Genomic DNA, 14,021 nt, shown 5'->3' with positions numbered 1-14,021 from the left:
CCCTATGAGCATGCCACGCTTGTTGGCCCTGTTTAATTGGGGTGAGAAGCAGCCATTACTACCATATGCAGTTCTTTGCTTTACCTCTGTGCACCTGGCATCTGCACAAACAGCAGCATTATACCTTTGTGTTGATGTTACAGTTTATATAAGCTGAAAAGTATGGCAGGCAGCTTTATGCCTTCATGTCAAGAGCTTTCAGGGCTCGCTTTAGTGTAGTGCCTGGTGACACAACATCGTGCTGTACATGGCTATAAAAGAACAGGAGGGTATCTTGCATGTGATAGAACTTGTCTGTGGCTAGATGGAGAATGGCATGCAGTGCAAGTAAGGATCCTAGGTCTTACTACTGTTATCTGCATTTCTTTTATGCGTGCGCTCATCTATGCCTTCTGCTCTAGGAAACTGAAAGTTTTATGATGTGAAAAGTCAGTGTAGTTCCTGCACCTAGGAACAAGAAGAAACAGGATGTGGAAAAAAAAATCAAGTGCTGTAAACTCTGTCACATGAGGAAGTGTGCATTAATAATATATATACATATATATATATATATATATATATATATATAAATTTAGGTCTCCTGAGTCACAGTGCAGAGCCGTGGCATTGAGCAAAGAGTCCTAGTTACATGTGAGAGGGAACCTGGCCATTACTGCTCACTGCAGTGTCCCAGCTGGTGTTGATACCTGCTGCAGGTTCTGTTTGTGCTGTGTTTCATGTGTGGTGTTGATGTAGTTACAGTTTATGCTCCCCAGTACTGTGTTTTATTCCATACATGCCAGATACTGACCTTTCCCTAGGATTCAAAGTGTTATTTATTGCAGTCCCTGAGAGTGAAAAACTACAGCCCTCTCCCCTACAACTCTCATATGGAATAGGTAGTGTGGCAGTCTCCTATATATAGCTGCTCCCTTGGGCATAAAGATTATTTATCTAGACATACATAAAATTATTTTGTATTGTTAAAATGATTCAGCCAGGAAGCATCAAATTATTTGCAGTGGATACATTTGTTACACTCACATAGTTGGTTTATTAGACTCTTTTGATGGGAGTTTTTACGCCTTACTAAATGACTTTAAAATATTTTCTGTCATGCCACTGGTATGGAGTTAAACAGAGCAATCAACTCACTGGTGATGTTTTGGTCTCTTTTTTTGGTTATATGGGCAACTCCTTTTGCCAGCTTCTGGCCTGGGTAAGACCATGGCTCTAAATGTACCACACATGCTTTTCTAGTAAAGTACCTTACGTACCTGCTCCTGAATGGCAGATTGAGTCCAGAGCACTGTGAAAGAAAGGTGACGTATTTTTGGAGAGACTCCAGTTTACGTGCTGCTGCTTGCATGCTGAAGGGTAAACTGCAGCCTTCATCCTCTAGTTACTTTTTTTTCTCTCTGCATTTCTAGTAAGTTGAAGATATTTCAAAATCTTTTAACATAAAATGTTTGGACAAAATATTCTACCTCAACCTTCTTTTCTCTTTTCTCTCTCCTTCTCTTCCTTTTTTTTATTTTTCCTCCTCCAGAAGAGTGGTTTGAAGTGGAAGGCTAGGAGCTTAATTGGATTTGGTACCATCCACAAAGGAGAGGAAACACATCCCTCAACCCTCTGATTTGGGCATTTACCTACAGGAAGAAGAGTGCTTTAAATTCATTGTCTCAAATTAAAAGCTGTGTCTCAAATTTGAAACTCCAGCCTCTCAGGCAAGTGCTTAAATTACTGCACCATTAATTACTGTATTTTCCTGTTTCAAAAGTGCCCTAGCAGTTGTATTCACTTGACGAGAAAGGAAGCAGGTATCCCCTCTTGTGAGGGGAATACCCAAACCACAGAGATGCACTTTCGTTTTCTCTCTGTCTGTGTTCCTGTGCAGTGAAAAGCAGCTTAAGCAGCAGCACTCGGTGAGGATGCACACACACAGGTAGGCAGGATCATTCAGCACAGCTGGGGCATGCTCTTGAGAGGCAAGAAGGCTGCCTGTCCTGGCTGCTCCCCAGGGAGGGTGGAGGTGACACCTATCCCACCACCATTTTACAATCTTCCTCTAGTCAGTTATTTCCCCCTAACCACATGACTTCCAAAAAGCTGTGAATCATCAAAATAAAATAAAAAAAAGTTTCTCAAATTCTGTTTTTTCTGGGCAACTCGAAATTTTACTTCATAAAGAGGCAGAGGAAAGAATGTAAAAATCTGTAGTCAGTTTTTGAGAAGTTCTGCAGAACCAATGGATTGGATTTGGGTGGCCCTTGAGTGCCAGTCCAACCAACATGATTGCTAGCTCATCTGAACAACTCTTTTTTCCAATAAACTAGTTCCATATACTTATTTTACTAAATAAAGGTAAATCGAGGCCTGTCCTGTAGTATTAGATAATCTGTACAAGACAATAAATTATTAACATGTAATAGCACAGTCCTAGAAAACAAAGTAGATAACACTGCAAAACATTTAAAGCAACAATTTAATTTTAGAAAAGTATCATGGTTTTAATCTTTGCTATTGCTTTTACAATGTTAACATTTAAAGGATGACCAGCATGCCTTCTGTCTTCCCCACTGACAGAGTATTTTCAAGAAACTTCTTTATGTGAAATAGACATTTTGTATTGCATTAAAACAAACAAAAAAAGGACAGAAACAGACTTTCTGATCACCTGGCCTCACACTTCAAAACTAGCAAGTCAGGCAGTTATCCAGCACCAACCTCATTATTTTAAACATTTTCTTTTAAAAAAGAGTATGAAACAGCAGTGACCCAGCACTAGCCTAGGTTTTAAATATAAAAGAGATTTTTATCAGTGTAAATTTGAAAAACAAACCAGCTGCCACCACCAGGGTGTTAATTATATTGGTCAGAGTCCAGCAATGACCTCCTATTGTAATTCTCTGTTAATTCTGCAGTCCATAACTTATGGCCCACCAAAATGCAACAGCAAGCAAGGCTACAGGCACCAGCTTCTGGCAGACGCACCTGAAAGGAAGCCGACAAATCTGCGGGAGGAAAGGGGAGGCCATTAGAAATGACAAGAAGCAAAAAGCTGGCGCAGAAAAGTGAGGATGACCACCTGCAGGCAAGGTTAGTGCCAAACTGAGAACATTGCCCTGCGCCTCTGCAGGAACAAGCTGCAGAGGCGAGTCTCACCCTTCCACTCCTGTGTCTGTCCTTTCCAAACTCCACAGAGTCCTTGTCTCTTCCCCAAAATGTAAGGTACAACACTGATTGTAACAGCCTACCCACCCTATCTCATCTAGAATATAGCCTCACAGTTTTTTATGGTGGGGAGACTCCTGTTTGCACAGAGCCCGTTGATTTCAGTGGCAGTTTAGCACGTGAGTGTTTGGAGACACTTGGCGCACTCAGTCTATGAACAAGATGTTTTGGTTTTGGTGAGGGGTACCAACAAACTAAAGAAAAAACCTGAACCTACAGTCACCTATCAGGCTTTACTTGGTGACACTTAGATGGGAGTGAGGTGTTGCTGTAACAGAAAGGTAGAGAAGAGGGAGAACTCATACCCAGCTTCCATAACCAGCGATCCTCTTTGTCCAGTTATTGTTCAAAATATTTCCAAATCTTCTTGTAATGCTTTTAATAATATTCCATGTCTGGAAAACACTGATAGCAACCCTTATGATTAAACAAGAAACCACAACAGACAAAAACTGAAAACAAAACGTGGATAGAAATTTTATTCTAAAAATTGGCAAACTAAATGCCAAGTGTAGAAAACTGTAAAACAAAGCCTCACTCAACTCCAATATGTTCCTTCTTTAAAGCCTTCAGAGTAATCTATGCACGTGCATTTCTCTAAATATTTAGGAGGAAAATCTGGTAACTCAGTAGGGCTTTAAAAGCTAAACAGATGTGATTTTAGAATTAACTGGTTACTACTTTGACATGAGAAAGCATGCAGCAGATCTCCTGATTGTCAGCCCTGTGCCTTTGCTCTTATTTCCAGCTAAGAGCAGCGAACCCCAGCAAGAGCTGTTGGTCCCCGAGGAATCGGGATCCAGTGCAGGTGTGTCTGGCTGACAGAGGCCCTGTGGAGCCTGAATCTGAGCTGACTGAGGCTGCCCAAGCGTAGCTATATTCTGTATTCAGGAACATAGGTGTAATCGGGTCGTATTCTCTTGAAATCTGCAGTAGTCGACTCTCCTTTCAGACTAGGACATTTCTATGCTAATTACTGCATTTCTGCAGTTAATCTGTGGTCTTTATGACAGAGATGACAGCCCTGTCTGCTCTTATCAGATAAAAGGCAGTGCAAACAGGTTGAGCCACGTTTTATTGAGTGTGCCTCGATGGGTTGTTTGACATGCAGTAACATGTTAATCCCTAAAGCATCGCATTTCCTAGGGTGCAGACCTCTCCTCATTCAGTTGTGCTTAAAGACATGGTCTAACCTAGAAGAACTACAGTGCTATTGTGGAATTTTAAATACATAGAAACGGTGTAAATCTTTTGACTGGTTATAGTCCATGGAAACAATTTTCATTATAAAAAATCTTCCCGGTAAAATAAGATCCAGTAGCTGGTTTCTTTCTTGGGTTCTGTATGAAGCAACAGTAGTAGCAATACACACACATATATATATAATATATATATAATTTTTATTTTTTACTTTGGGTGCAGAAACGTTATTATTTTTCTAACATGATTTTTAAAAGTAGCCAAAAACAGATGGTGTCAGTAAGGTAACTCACCCACGTGCCAGGTGAAGCAGTGTGTCTTCAATCTTCCTGCTGTATGCTCTGTTAAATTCGTCCCCAATTAGAGCCAGGTGATGGCCAACCTGGACAGCTGAGCTGGAAGGCATTCAGGATATCCACATTAGAGGAAAATACTGCAACCTTGCTTCTTTAAAAAGCACTCTGCAAGTGTCAGGTACAATTATTTCCTTAATGGATGGACTAAGCTTGGCATGTAAAAGCTAAATGTTAGGGCTTTTTTTATTATTTATAGGTTTATTGATCAGGCACCTTAACTCCATATTTATAGGCTTAAATGCTGGGATGTTTTCATAAAAACCTGCATATTTGACACTTTTGAAAAGCCATGGTGTCTAATCCCTTCATATAATACAACAGTATTCCGGTCCTAGATTTTTTTTCCACAAAGTTGAAATATTGAAAACCTTCACTTCAGATGACTCAAAATGTCTCATATTACATAACTGATCAGTTTTTTTTTGTCCAACAGAATTACTCCAGTGATCTCCATGATGCAGTCTAGTTCTCCAGCTAATGGCTGATGCTAGAGTAGAACTGGCCAAAGCACAATGGCTGTTCAAGATCTTGGGGCACACAGATCCCTGAGCTATGACTACTGTCAAACACAAAAGCTAAGGAATTTTGGTGGGTCCCCAAACTGTTTACACTATACTGATGAAAATCTCCAATGAAATCTAGTTTCCTTTAGATGTGCATGCTTTTTTTTTTTTTTGTATAAAAATAATTATGACAAAATGTTTTTATTTTTACTTGTATTTCTGCTGAGATCTGTTTATGGGATCTGCTGCACGGTAAATGGACTTAAAAGCCTTATTCTAGAGATTGATTTAAAAAAACCTCAAGAGTTGGTTTGGTCAGTCAAACAACAACAACAACACAGAAAGGAATTTTCACAGACGGGAAAGACAGCCCCTGACTGCTGAACTGGAAAAAATGTATGCACAGGAAAAAGAAAAAGAAGAAGAAGAAGAAGAAGAAGAAGAAGAAGAAGAGAAGAAGAGAAAGAGAAAGCACTATTAGTTTGTTGTGAGAGGCGCCTGGAGAATTATGTAAAAATGGCCTCTTCAGCTGCTTGTTGTAACAGGTGGGCTTCTAATGAAGAGCCACATCTGTGTCCCTGGACAGCATAAAAAGTTGTAGACATTTAATCCAGCATAATCTAATACAATTGGTGCTAAGCACTACAGGTTATCTACACTTGCATCTACTACACTTTCAGTAGCATCCACTGATTCCACGGCTTAGCCAGGAGTCTTTGTGAAGATTGGGGTGAGGGAGGGTTTTACCCGGGTGCGGAGGACAGAAGGAGCATTCTTGCAGCATGATACCTGATATTAAACTCCATTTGCTCTGCAGTATCTGGCGCTGCCAGAAGGTTGCCATACATTTCATCTTCTGGATCTCCATCAGGGTAGCTGGAGAGAACAAAGTGCCTGGGGCTTCTCTGTGTCTGGGACATCATACTCTGCAACAAGACCAGAGTCAGTCCCACGGTGTCTGGTAGCACAAGGTCTTCTCATTTTAGATGGACATGGTTCAGAGTATGCGTTTGCCCCTTTTGGGTCTGCAGTCAGAACGCGAGCATAAGAACTGAGGTAAGAACTATTTTGAGAGTGGTCAAAGGAAAGTTTCAGTGAACCAACAGATGTACAGCGATTCAAACGTGCAGCCTCCTCACAATGCATGAAAACAGCCTAGAAATTGGAAAATCTAGATAAACATAGCTAGCATAGCTAAGTATAGCTTCCCAGTAGTTTCACTTAGTATGAGATGCTTTCCTAAGCTGTTGGCAATGACCTCCTACCATTGCATTGCTCCAGCAGACCAGAAAGCGATTCAAAACCACTAGCCAGGATCTAGCATATAGGCACATCATAGGACATGGGCCTGTTCTAGCAAAATAAATGACAAAACTCCCAGGGTTTCAGCCCAAGTTGTGCATCTCTAGTATTTCCAATACTTTGGTAAGGCTTTCCTTAAAGCACCAAAGAGGCTGAAATAACCCACAGCAGATCTCAGAACAGAGCTAATGTTTCTGTAGCTTTTGCAAATGTTTTTATTTGACTTATCAAGCCCAATGATATCAGAGCTGTGCACCGGGACTATTTAAAACTACACACACACCCTCAGGCAGCCAGCCAGTGCTCCTCCTGCCCCAGAGATGTTTGCTTCTGCAGCGCTGCGGAGGGAGGCTCTGTTCTGCCTTTACAGTGCCTGATGATTGACTGTGATGACAGTCCTCTGGATGTGCATTGTTTTTATCTGGCATGGCTTTGGCCTGCTGCTTTATCTCTCTACTTCCCAGCTACATCATAGCTGAGCTGATTCTTTTTGCTGCCAATCTTGGAAACAATGAATGGGATTTCTGCCAGACTGGATTCTTTTGTCCTTTTAAGCATGTGCTGCAGAATAAAAACTATGTAAAATATTCTGAGATGGAGCTAAATCAAGTAAAAAGTGTCTGTGGTAAAGCTGCTCATAGTGGATTTGCTTGCCATCTTAATGCAATTCCATAAACTCTTTCTTCAAGGTTTATGTCCGGAACAAGACTGGGGCCTTTGTGCTCTGAGAAACTCCTGATCTTCTTTCAATATTTATAAGACATTATTACATTTTCCATAAAGCACTTATCATCAGTTACAGTATATATATCACTGCATAAGTAAATGCACTTGCATGAACTAGCAGAAATTTCATACTAACTAAATGAAAAGTTAGTACCAACTACCAACTCAGTTCTACAAAAGCAAAGACTTCTTAGTGACACAATGTGACTGGGGAGAAAAATTTAAGGATTACTTTATGTTCAGTAGATATTAGGATATATCATACAGAGTATAGTTTACTATTATCTTGTTTTAAACACTTCCTTTATGTGTTGCTGTATGCCCCCCTTCCTCAGTCCAAGTAATGATCAGGAAAAGGGTTATGTCCATAGGGACTTCCAACTTTTCCAGCACCGTATCTGATTTCCAGAAACACAGTCACCTGGAGGACTTTGTAGCTCTGAATTAGGTGCCAAGGCTCCGTGTGTACAACACAGTGAAGCTGTCACACTTGGGGAAAAAAAAAAAAAAAAAAAAAAACATATTCCCTGGTGCTAGTACCCGAGCTGGCCTTTCCATTTCCCAGAGGAACAACTAGACCAGTGGGTTACCAGCTGCATCCCTCTCTATTTTTTGGGCAAGGCTGATGCAACATAAGTGCTATTGCAGCGTGATCTGTGTTATCTGGGGCAGCTCCTGCTTTGGGAGCTCCAAAGCAAATGAATTTAAAAACAGCATAAAAACTCAACTGTCTATTATTGCATGTTTATACAAACTATTCTTAGACTTCACAACCATGCACTGTGAAATATTCTCTCTAAAAAAAAAAAGAAAAAAGTATTTTCTATTTTTTTCCATTTCTAGAATAGATGCTAGTTTCACATTTGCAGGACCACACAATGGAAATGTCTACATCTGTAGGAGATGAAAACTGAGTTCTGAAGGAGACCTGTAATAAGTCAATGCACTACAGAAATCAGAAATGTAAACAAACCATACAATACCATGACAAAAGCCCAAAGCACAACATATGCTTCCTCACACCTGTTATGATAATACCTTCCTCCCACAGGCTAAAAAAAGAAACTGCTGTAGCTGCTGAGTCCTGCTGCCAAGGATTCGTCTACAGCCTGTTCTGCTCTTTTCACCCACCAATTTGTCTCCACATTCAAGTCAGGGAGAGCTAAGAAAGAGGGTATTTGTTGTGCACTGGGTAGAACTGGCAGCGCTGGGGCAAAGGCACTTGTAAGAGGGCTATTCCCCTGAAGGTGTGTGAGATGTGGCTCATTTAATTGCAAAGCAAAGCTTAGTGTTGGCCTTTCTGGCAGCTAGGGACCAAACTGAGGCCATTTGCTAATTTTTGTCATTTTTTTAAATCTAGACACACTGGTATACATGTGAAATCTGCATTAATGTGGACCCAGTTTGTTTCTCTAGTCTAGGTCCATACAGAGCTGGGCAAGAAGAGTATATATCGTGTTACAGCCAATTCCGATCCTCCAAATAGGTATATATCAATCTTCCACCATCTATCTCATTCTTTCCTTCTTGCTCTCGCTTACACACAAAGAATGGGCAAACTGAATTTGGTTTACAGAAACCAAGAAGTGCCAAGTTTGTGTTAATAACTTACCACTTAGATAGCAAGTGACCATAACCTAATCCTCACAACGTATCTGAGAGGCACAGCAGGATCCCATACTAGCAGCAGCAAGCATCTACAACCTAGCTAGCAGATCAAAAAGCTCGTTCTTTTTTGTAAGGCTTTGACTGAGCAAACTAAAAGCTTAGTTTTAATGGTGAAATGCCTTCAGCAGAATGAATAATGTATTTAAAGTTAAATGCATACTTACTGTTTTGGTGAATAGGTCCAAATTTAAAAGGCTCTCTAAATGCCTATGCTTATGTATATGATGGAAATTATGACTTTTTTATGAACACATGATTAAATAATGAAAATCATCTTTCTACCAGAGATGCTTGACTCTATCTTTATTTTTCCTAGTCTTTTTTTTTTTTTTTTTTTTTTTTTTTTTTCCAGTTGTGTCTCTTTTTTAACCTAGCAAAAGGGAACAGAAAATCGTATTCAAAAAAGAAAACATTGCTAAACTGTGTATACTGGCAGGTGAGTTGGGGAAAACTATAAAGGTCCTGAGATTTTCTTGTATTCATTTTGATTAGATTTGCTGTGGCAATCATTTTTAAGAAGGCAGACACAATAATCTCTCAGTATAATGCATTGAATGCATCAATGATAATTTATATATAATATTTATGTATTTTATTACATATCTATAACACATGCAGTTTACATCTTTACATTTACATCTGCATGCTTTATGCAGACATGATTAATAAAACTAATTAGAACTAAAGTATGTGATTTAGTATATTTTAAATATGGTTGTGAAATGAGAAAATCGCTGTTGATGATCTAATTCCAGCATTCAAACTTAAAATTCCCAAACCTACCTACATAAAGAAAGATTGCCAGATAAGACTCTTGTTCCTTATCCCTGAGGTATCAAAGCATATCTCAAACTGTTTCAGATTCTACCAGCTGCCTATGCAAACTAAATTTAAATGAAGAACAAATAGAGGCTTGGTTGTTTGCATATATGCCCTTCAATCCATAGCCAACTCTTTAAAAACATGACATCATCCACGCTGTTGCAAACACAAATCTCTATTCCATTTTACAAGGACAAGTCTTCGGTAAGATGACTGAAGTTGAAGAACCAGTTAACATTACCAAGAAACTGAAATATCAGACACTTAGGGGGAAATAGCGAGGAGGAATATATGCTTTAAAGCCCACAGTGGTTTTCTGATTTGTTCTCTTTTAAGTTCTATGTTTCCTATGACCTCTGCCAGAAGCAGCGGGGAAGCGGCTGAGGCTGCTGGCCTCAGCTGTTGACTTTTCTTCCCTTGCTAGTTGGAAGCCATTGGCCACTGACCGTATGTAGGCACAGCAGGTCCTACAGACACCAGCACCACTACCGCCTCTCCCTCCCCTCATTGGGATACCCAGGCTTCAGCAGGCTTTCCTCCTCAACCATGGCCGTTCGTGGCCAAGCACTGCAAGGCACCCATCACACCTTCAGCTTATTTTAAAGAAAGAGGAGAGGTTAAGTAATCTTTTTTTTTTTTTTTTTTTTTTTTTTTTCTGGGTTAGGTTGCTGGATTTACTCTTAAATTGGCGTCAGACCAAGGAGCAGAGATAAATTCACTCTGTCTTGTAATGTGTTCTCAATCAGCTTAATGCCAATGACCTTGGATACTGTTTACACATAAACATGTCTTAATATTGCCTCAAACAGCTATTAAAGGCATACTTCTGCAAATATAAGAAATACATAGTGTTCTTTTACATTTTATTTCATCTACGTTCTACGTTCTTATACTTGTTATTAGAACATGCCTTCATTGGGAGTTTAACACAGGCTCTCTCACCTCAAAACAGGATAAGAAAGTGTTTGATGATAGAAACAAAAGAAAATGTATTCCTTAAGCAAATCTTGTAACCTCAGGAGTGAAAGAAAAGGATATAATAGACTTTAAATGGAGGAAGCCTTTTGAAATATAAAGCTTGCACAGGTATTTTTCTATTTCAGTCTCTGCTGAGACTGTTAAAGGGGTCATGAGAGAAATTCTGAGTCAAGACTTCAAGAATGTCTGTCTCATGTCTTTCATTGCCTTTGGTCAGATTTTTATGCATCATCAGAATTTGCATATTGTCATTAAGAGCACTCTGAGAGCACCAGTCCCTACTGGGACATTTATTATGCAACCACAGAAAGCAACAAAAGGTTTCTGCCTTAGAAATTAGACAATACAGTTATGTCCACAGTAGAAGCTATGATTTGATAAACCTACAAAGTGTCATTTTCCTCAAAGTATCTACTGAGTCCTTCAGTGCTCACCAGTGTACTTCAACAGCTTCTAAATTCTGAAGGAAATGAGGAAGTTCTGCTTTTATTAAAAAAAAAAAAAAAAAAAAAAAAAAGTCATGGGAAGAACTGAGGACATTGAAGAGAAAGATATTAATACTAAACTGAAATTAATAATTTCTTTAAAAAAAATCTGCCACACTCATATTTTAGTTTCATGGCAGCGGCCAACATCTCAGGGATGTCTTCTTCATTCTACTTGTTCACAAAGAGTTAAGTTTTAGAGCAGAAGCTTTCTGACTTAATCTAACATTTACATATCCTTTTCAAAACATCTTCTGCCCTTTGCACTTCTCTGTCTCAGAAACAGGTCAAGACTTTTATAACATAAAAGGATTTTGTTTAAAATTGCTACTTGATTTACATGGCCAATTTGTAAAAGGTAAGTGTGAAAATGTAACTGCATGCAGTTAGAAAAGTTGTTACTGGTAGTCAAAAAATTTCACACATTGCTCATACTAACAGCGTTACACAATAAAATTGGAATATTTCAAATTTAACATTTGTTCAAATTGAAAAAAAAAAAAAGTACTTGAAAGGCCTTGTTCTGCCATTCACGCAAACAGAGTAGTATCTGCAGTGAGCCTGGTGGCATCCTCAGCAAGCAGATTGCAGAATTCATGCCTTGATATTAAATTCAGATTTACAGGATGCTCATCACCAAGGCCATAATCTAAAAATACTTAGTCTTAGCTTCAGTTTCTCAAATAATATTGTCAATTTAAACATGATAATTCATATTCTTAAAAAAACTAGCAGCATTCGGGTAGCGTGGGCTGCTGTTTTCCCTCACCTGGTCCCCTTTAGTACTGCGCAGCATGGCACACACGGTGTCATGCATTGCCACCTCACACCTGCATCCTGTCCTGTGCAACAGGGCACGCTACTGGACTCGTAAGAAAGCATTGCATCTTCTGTGACTTTTGGCGGTCTTCTCCTACAGGTGTCTCTGAGATCCCGCTTACTGCTGTCAGATCAGAAAGGTGAAGGGAAGGGTTGATGTGCAAGTACAAGGCAATTGAAAGTCTAAGAACTAAAATTTAAGTCACTGTTTATGCTGCCTTTTTTTGTTGTTGTCCCACACATCAGTATAAAGAATTAAAACACCACGTCGTTCTCAGTTTTACTTAAGCTTCCCATACTGGTGAAGCGCTGACAGTAACAAAGTTGCTCCGACTTAAAATCCCACCCCACCTACAATATTCTTTCTGGCGGTGTTTCCACACGTTACAATTACCAGGCGTTTTATTACTCCCACCAAACGCACAAACCCGAGGGCGACGGGGGCATCCTCCTGCCCGGGGGTCGCTGCAGCAGATCCCCCGCCTTCGGGACCGGTCCTGCCCGGGTACCGGGCCCTTGGCACCCACCGGCGCTGGCTCAGGCTCGCTGTCTGCCTTCGGTCCGTGCTCCTGGGCTCTTGCTGCCCGCGGTCCTCCCGCCCGGGGCCGGGGCAACTCCCGAGCGCTTACCTCGAGCCGTCTGTTTCGGGCTTGTTGCGAGGCTCGCTTCCTGCTCCGCTAGGAGCGAAACGACGCGCACCCGGCTCCGCGTCTCCACAAGGGTGGCAGGCGCCGGGAACCGGGCGCGCCGCTACCGCAGCATCGCCTCACGGGGCAGCCTCCCCCGCCGGCCCTTCGCTTCCCTCCCCGATCTCCCCCCGCCGCCGCCGCCGCTCACCTCGGCTCGGCTCCCCCCCGACACTAAGAAGCCGCCGCCGCCGCCTCGCGGCCACACGCAGGCGTCGGGGAAGCGGGGCCCGGCCCTGGCCCGCGGCCTGCCCCCATTGTCCGCCCGCCGCCCCGCCCCGGCCCGCCGCCGGCAAGGAGCGCTGGGGGCTCCGCCGTGCTGTGGAGGACTACGGGGGCTGCTCGCACCGGCGGCACCCGAGTGGCGCGGTCCGGTGCCCAGGGGCCCCTTCGTGAATTCGGAAATGTGGCGGGGCTGGCTGTTGGACGGGGGGAGCAGCGGGCTGCACCCCGAGGGGCACCGCTAGGCAGAGGTAGCCGGGGTACGCGGCATCCCCACCCGGGCCGCGGCGAGCCCAGCCAGGGGCTAACGGGTTGGATGCCCGCTGAAGCCTGACCTCTTGCCCAAAAGGTTTAGCGAGGTCACGGGACTTTGGGTGTTTTCCTTCTGTGCTGTTGATAACAGCACGGTAAGTGATTCAGTCAGGATCAGCCATCACTAAAGAGCAGTGTTCGCGTTGGAGAGCTTTAAAGAACCAGAAATCCCATATTGCTCCACGCTTTATTGTCATGTCAAACAGGATACTTTATTGGGTAATGCCCGGCAGTGGACTTTGCTCTCCGTTTATACTATGATTTCATCTCTCTGTTGGTGAAGGTAAACAACATGAGAAGCAGAGCAGTGGCACAGATGCCGCACTCTGCCTGAAGCGTGGGTGTCTGCAGACTTTCATGGATCAGTTTTCAAACGCAGAGAAGTGCTTGTGTGTGTGTGTGTGTGTGTATACATTATATTTATGCAGACCACTGTTTCTTGCACTATGTACTATAATCCTTCTTGTGAGTTGGATGTTCTTCCATCATCTTCCAAGCATCAGGGTTACTCATCTGTGAAATGAACATGACAGTCCTTATCTTCAAACTCATGCTGAGGACTGTGTTGCGAGGACTGTGTGTGCACTTATGCATGCAATGTTCTGGATGAGAATTGCCTTGAAAGTACAATATAATAAAAGGGAAATTAACCTCGGTAATATCACTTCTTGCCAAGACTTTGTCCCATTCAGCATTTTTGACATTTCAATTCTTTATTTACTTTTTTAT

The 14,021-nt window shown here is 41.7% G+C and overlaps 1 protein-coding gene and 1 long non-coding RNA gene across 6 annotated transcripts; one reads left to right on the top strand and one right to left on the bottom strand.

Moving 5' to 3' along the window:
* Nucleotides 1–2,450: 2,450 nt before the first annotated feature.
* On the bottom strand, nucleotides 2,451–13,012 carry LOC311429685 (uncharacterized protein). 5 transcript variants are annotated; one of them, XM_084505832.1, is made up of 5 exons: nucleotides 12,910–13,012; nucleotides 6,062–6,198; nucleotides 4,707–4,808; nucleotides 3,519–3,618; nucleotides 2,451–2,993 (listed from the first exon to the last, which is right to left on the bottom strand). In XM_084505832.1, exons 2-5 carry the CDS (start codon nucleotides 6,193–6,195, stop codon nucleotides 2,892–2,894), a joined length of 438 nt encoding a protein of 145 aa, XP_084361958.1. In that variant the 5' UTR covers nucleotides 6,196–6,198; nucleotides 12,910–13,012; the 3' UTR covers nucleotides 2,451–2,891. The 5 variants fall into 5 exon arrangements, with proteins under 5 accessions (XP_084361958.1, XP_084361957.1, XP_084361955.1 ...); XM_084505831.1 differs by lacking the exon at nucleotides 12,910–13,012 and adding an exon at nucleotides 12,600–12,864; XM_084505829.1 differs by lacking the exon at nucleotides 12,910–13,012 and adding an exon at nucleotides 12,702–12,864.
* Nucleotides 2,938–10,418, top strand: LOC311429688. Its single transcript, XR_014688342.1, has 2 exons — nucleotides 2,938–3,078; nucleotides 5,203–10,418. It is a non-coding gene; the product is annotated as an uncharacterized lncRNA (long non-coding RNA).
* Nucleotides 13,013–14,021: the final 1,009 nt, after the last annotated feature.

Source organism: Aythya ferina (genome assembly GCF_964211825.1).
Source record: "Aythya ferina genome assembly, chromosome: 1".
NCBI lineage: Eukaryota > Metazoa > Chordata > Aves > Anseriformes > Anatidae > Aythya > Aythya ferina.
This window is presented reverse-complemented; position numbering and strand designations above follow the sequence as displayed.

What these genes read in the sequence shown, in the direction of transcription:
- LOC311429685 (XM_084505828.1), bottom strand. Translation starts at nt 12,070, where the DNA reads ATGCATGACACCGTGTGTGCCATGCTGCGCAGTACTAAAGGGGACCAG. An exon ending in CAAATGGAGTTTAATATCAG is followed by an intron (nt 4,809 to 6,061) that starts GTATCATGCTGC and finishes AATGCCTTCCAG; the next exon opens with CTCAGCTGTCCAGGTTGGCC. An exon ending in CTGCTTCACCTGGCACGTGG is followed by an intron (nt 3,619 to 4,706) that starts GTGAGTTACCTT and finishes GGTTGCTATCAG; the next exon opens with TGTTTTCCAGACATGGAATA.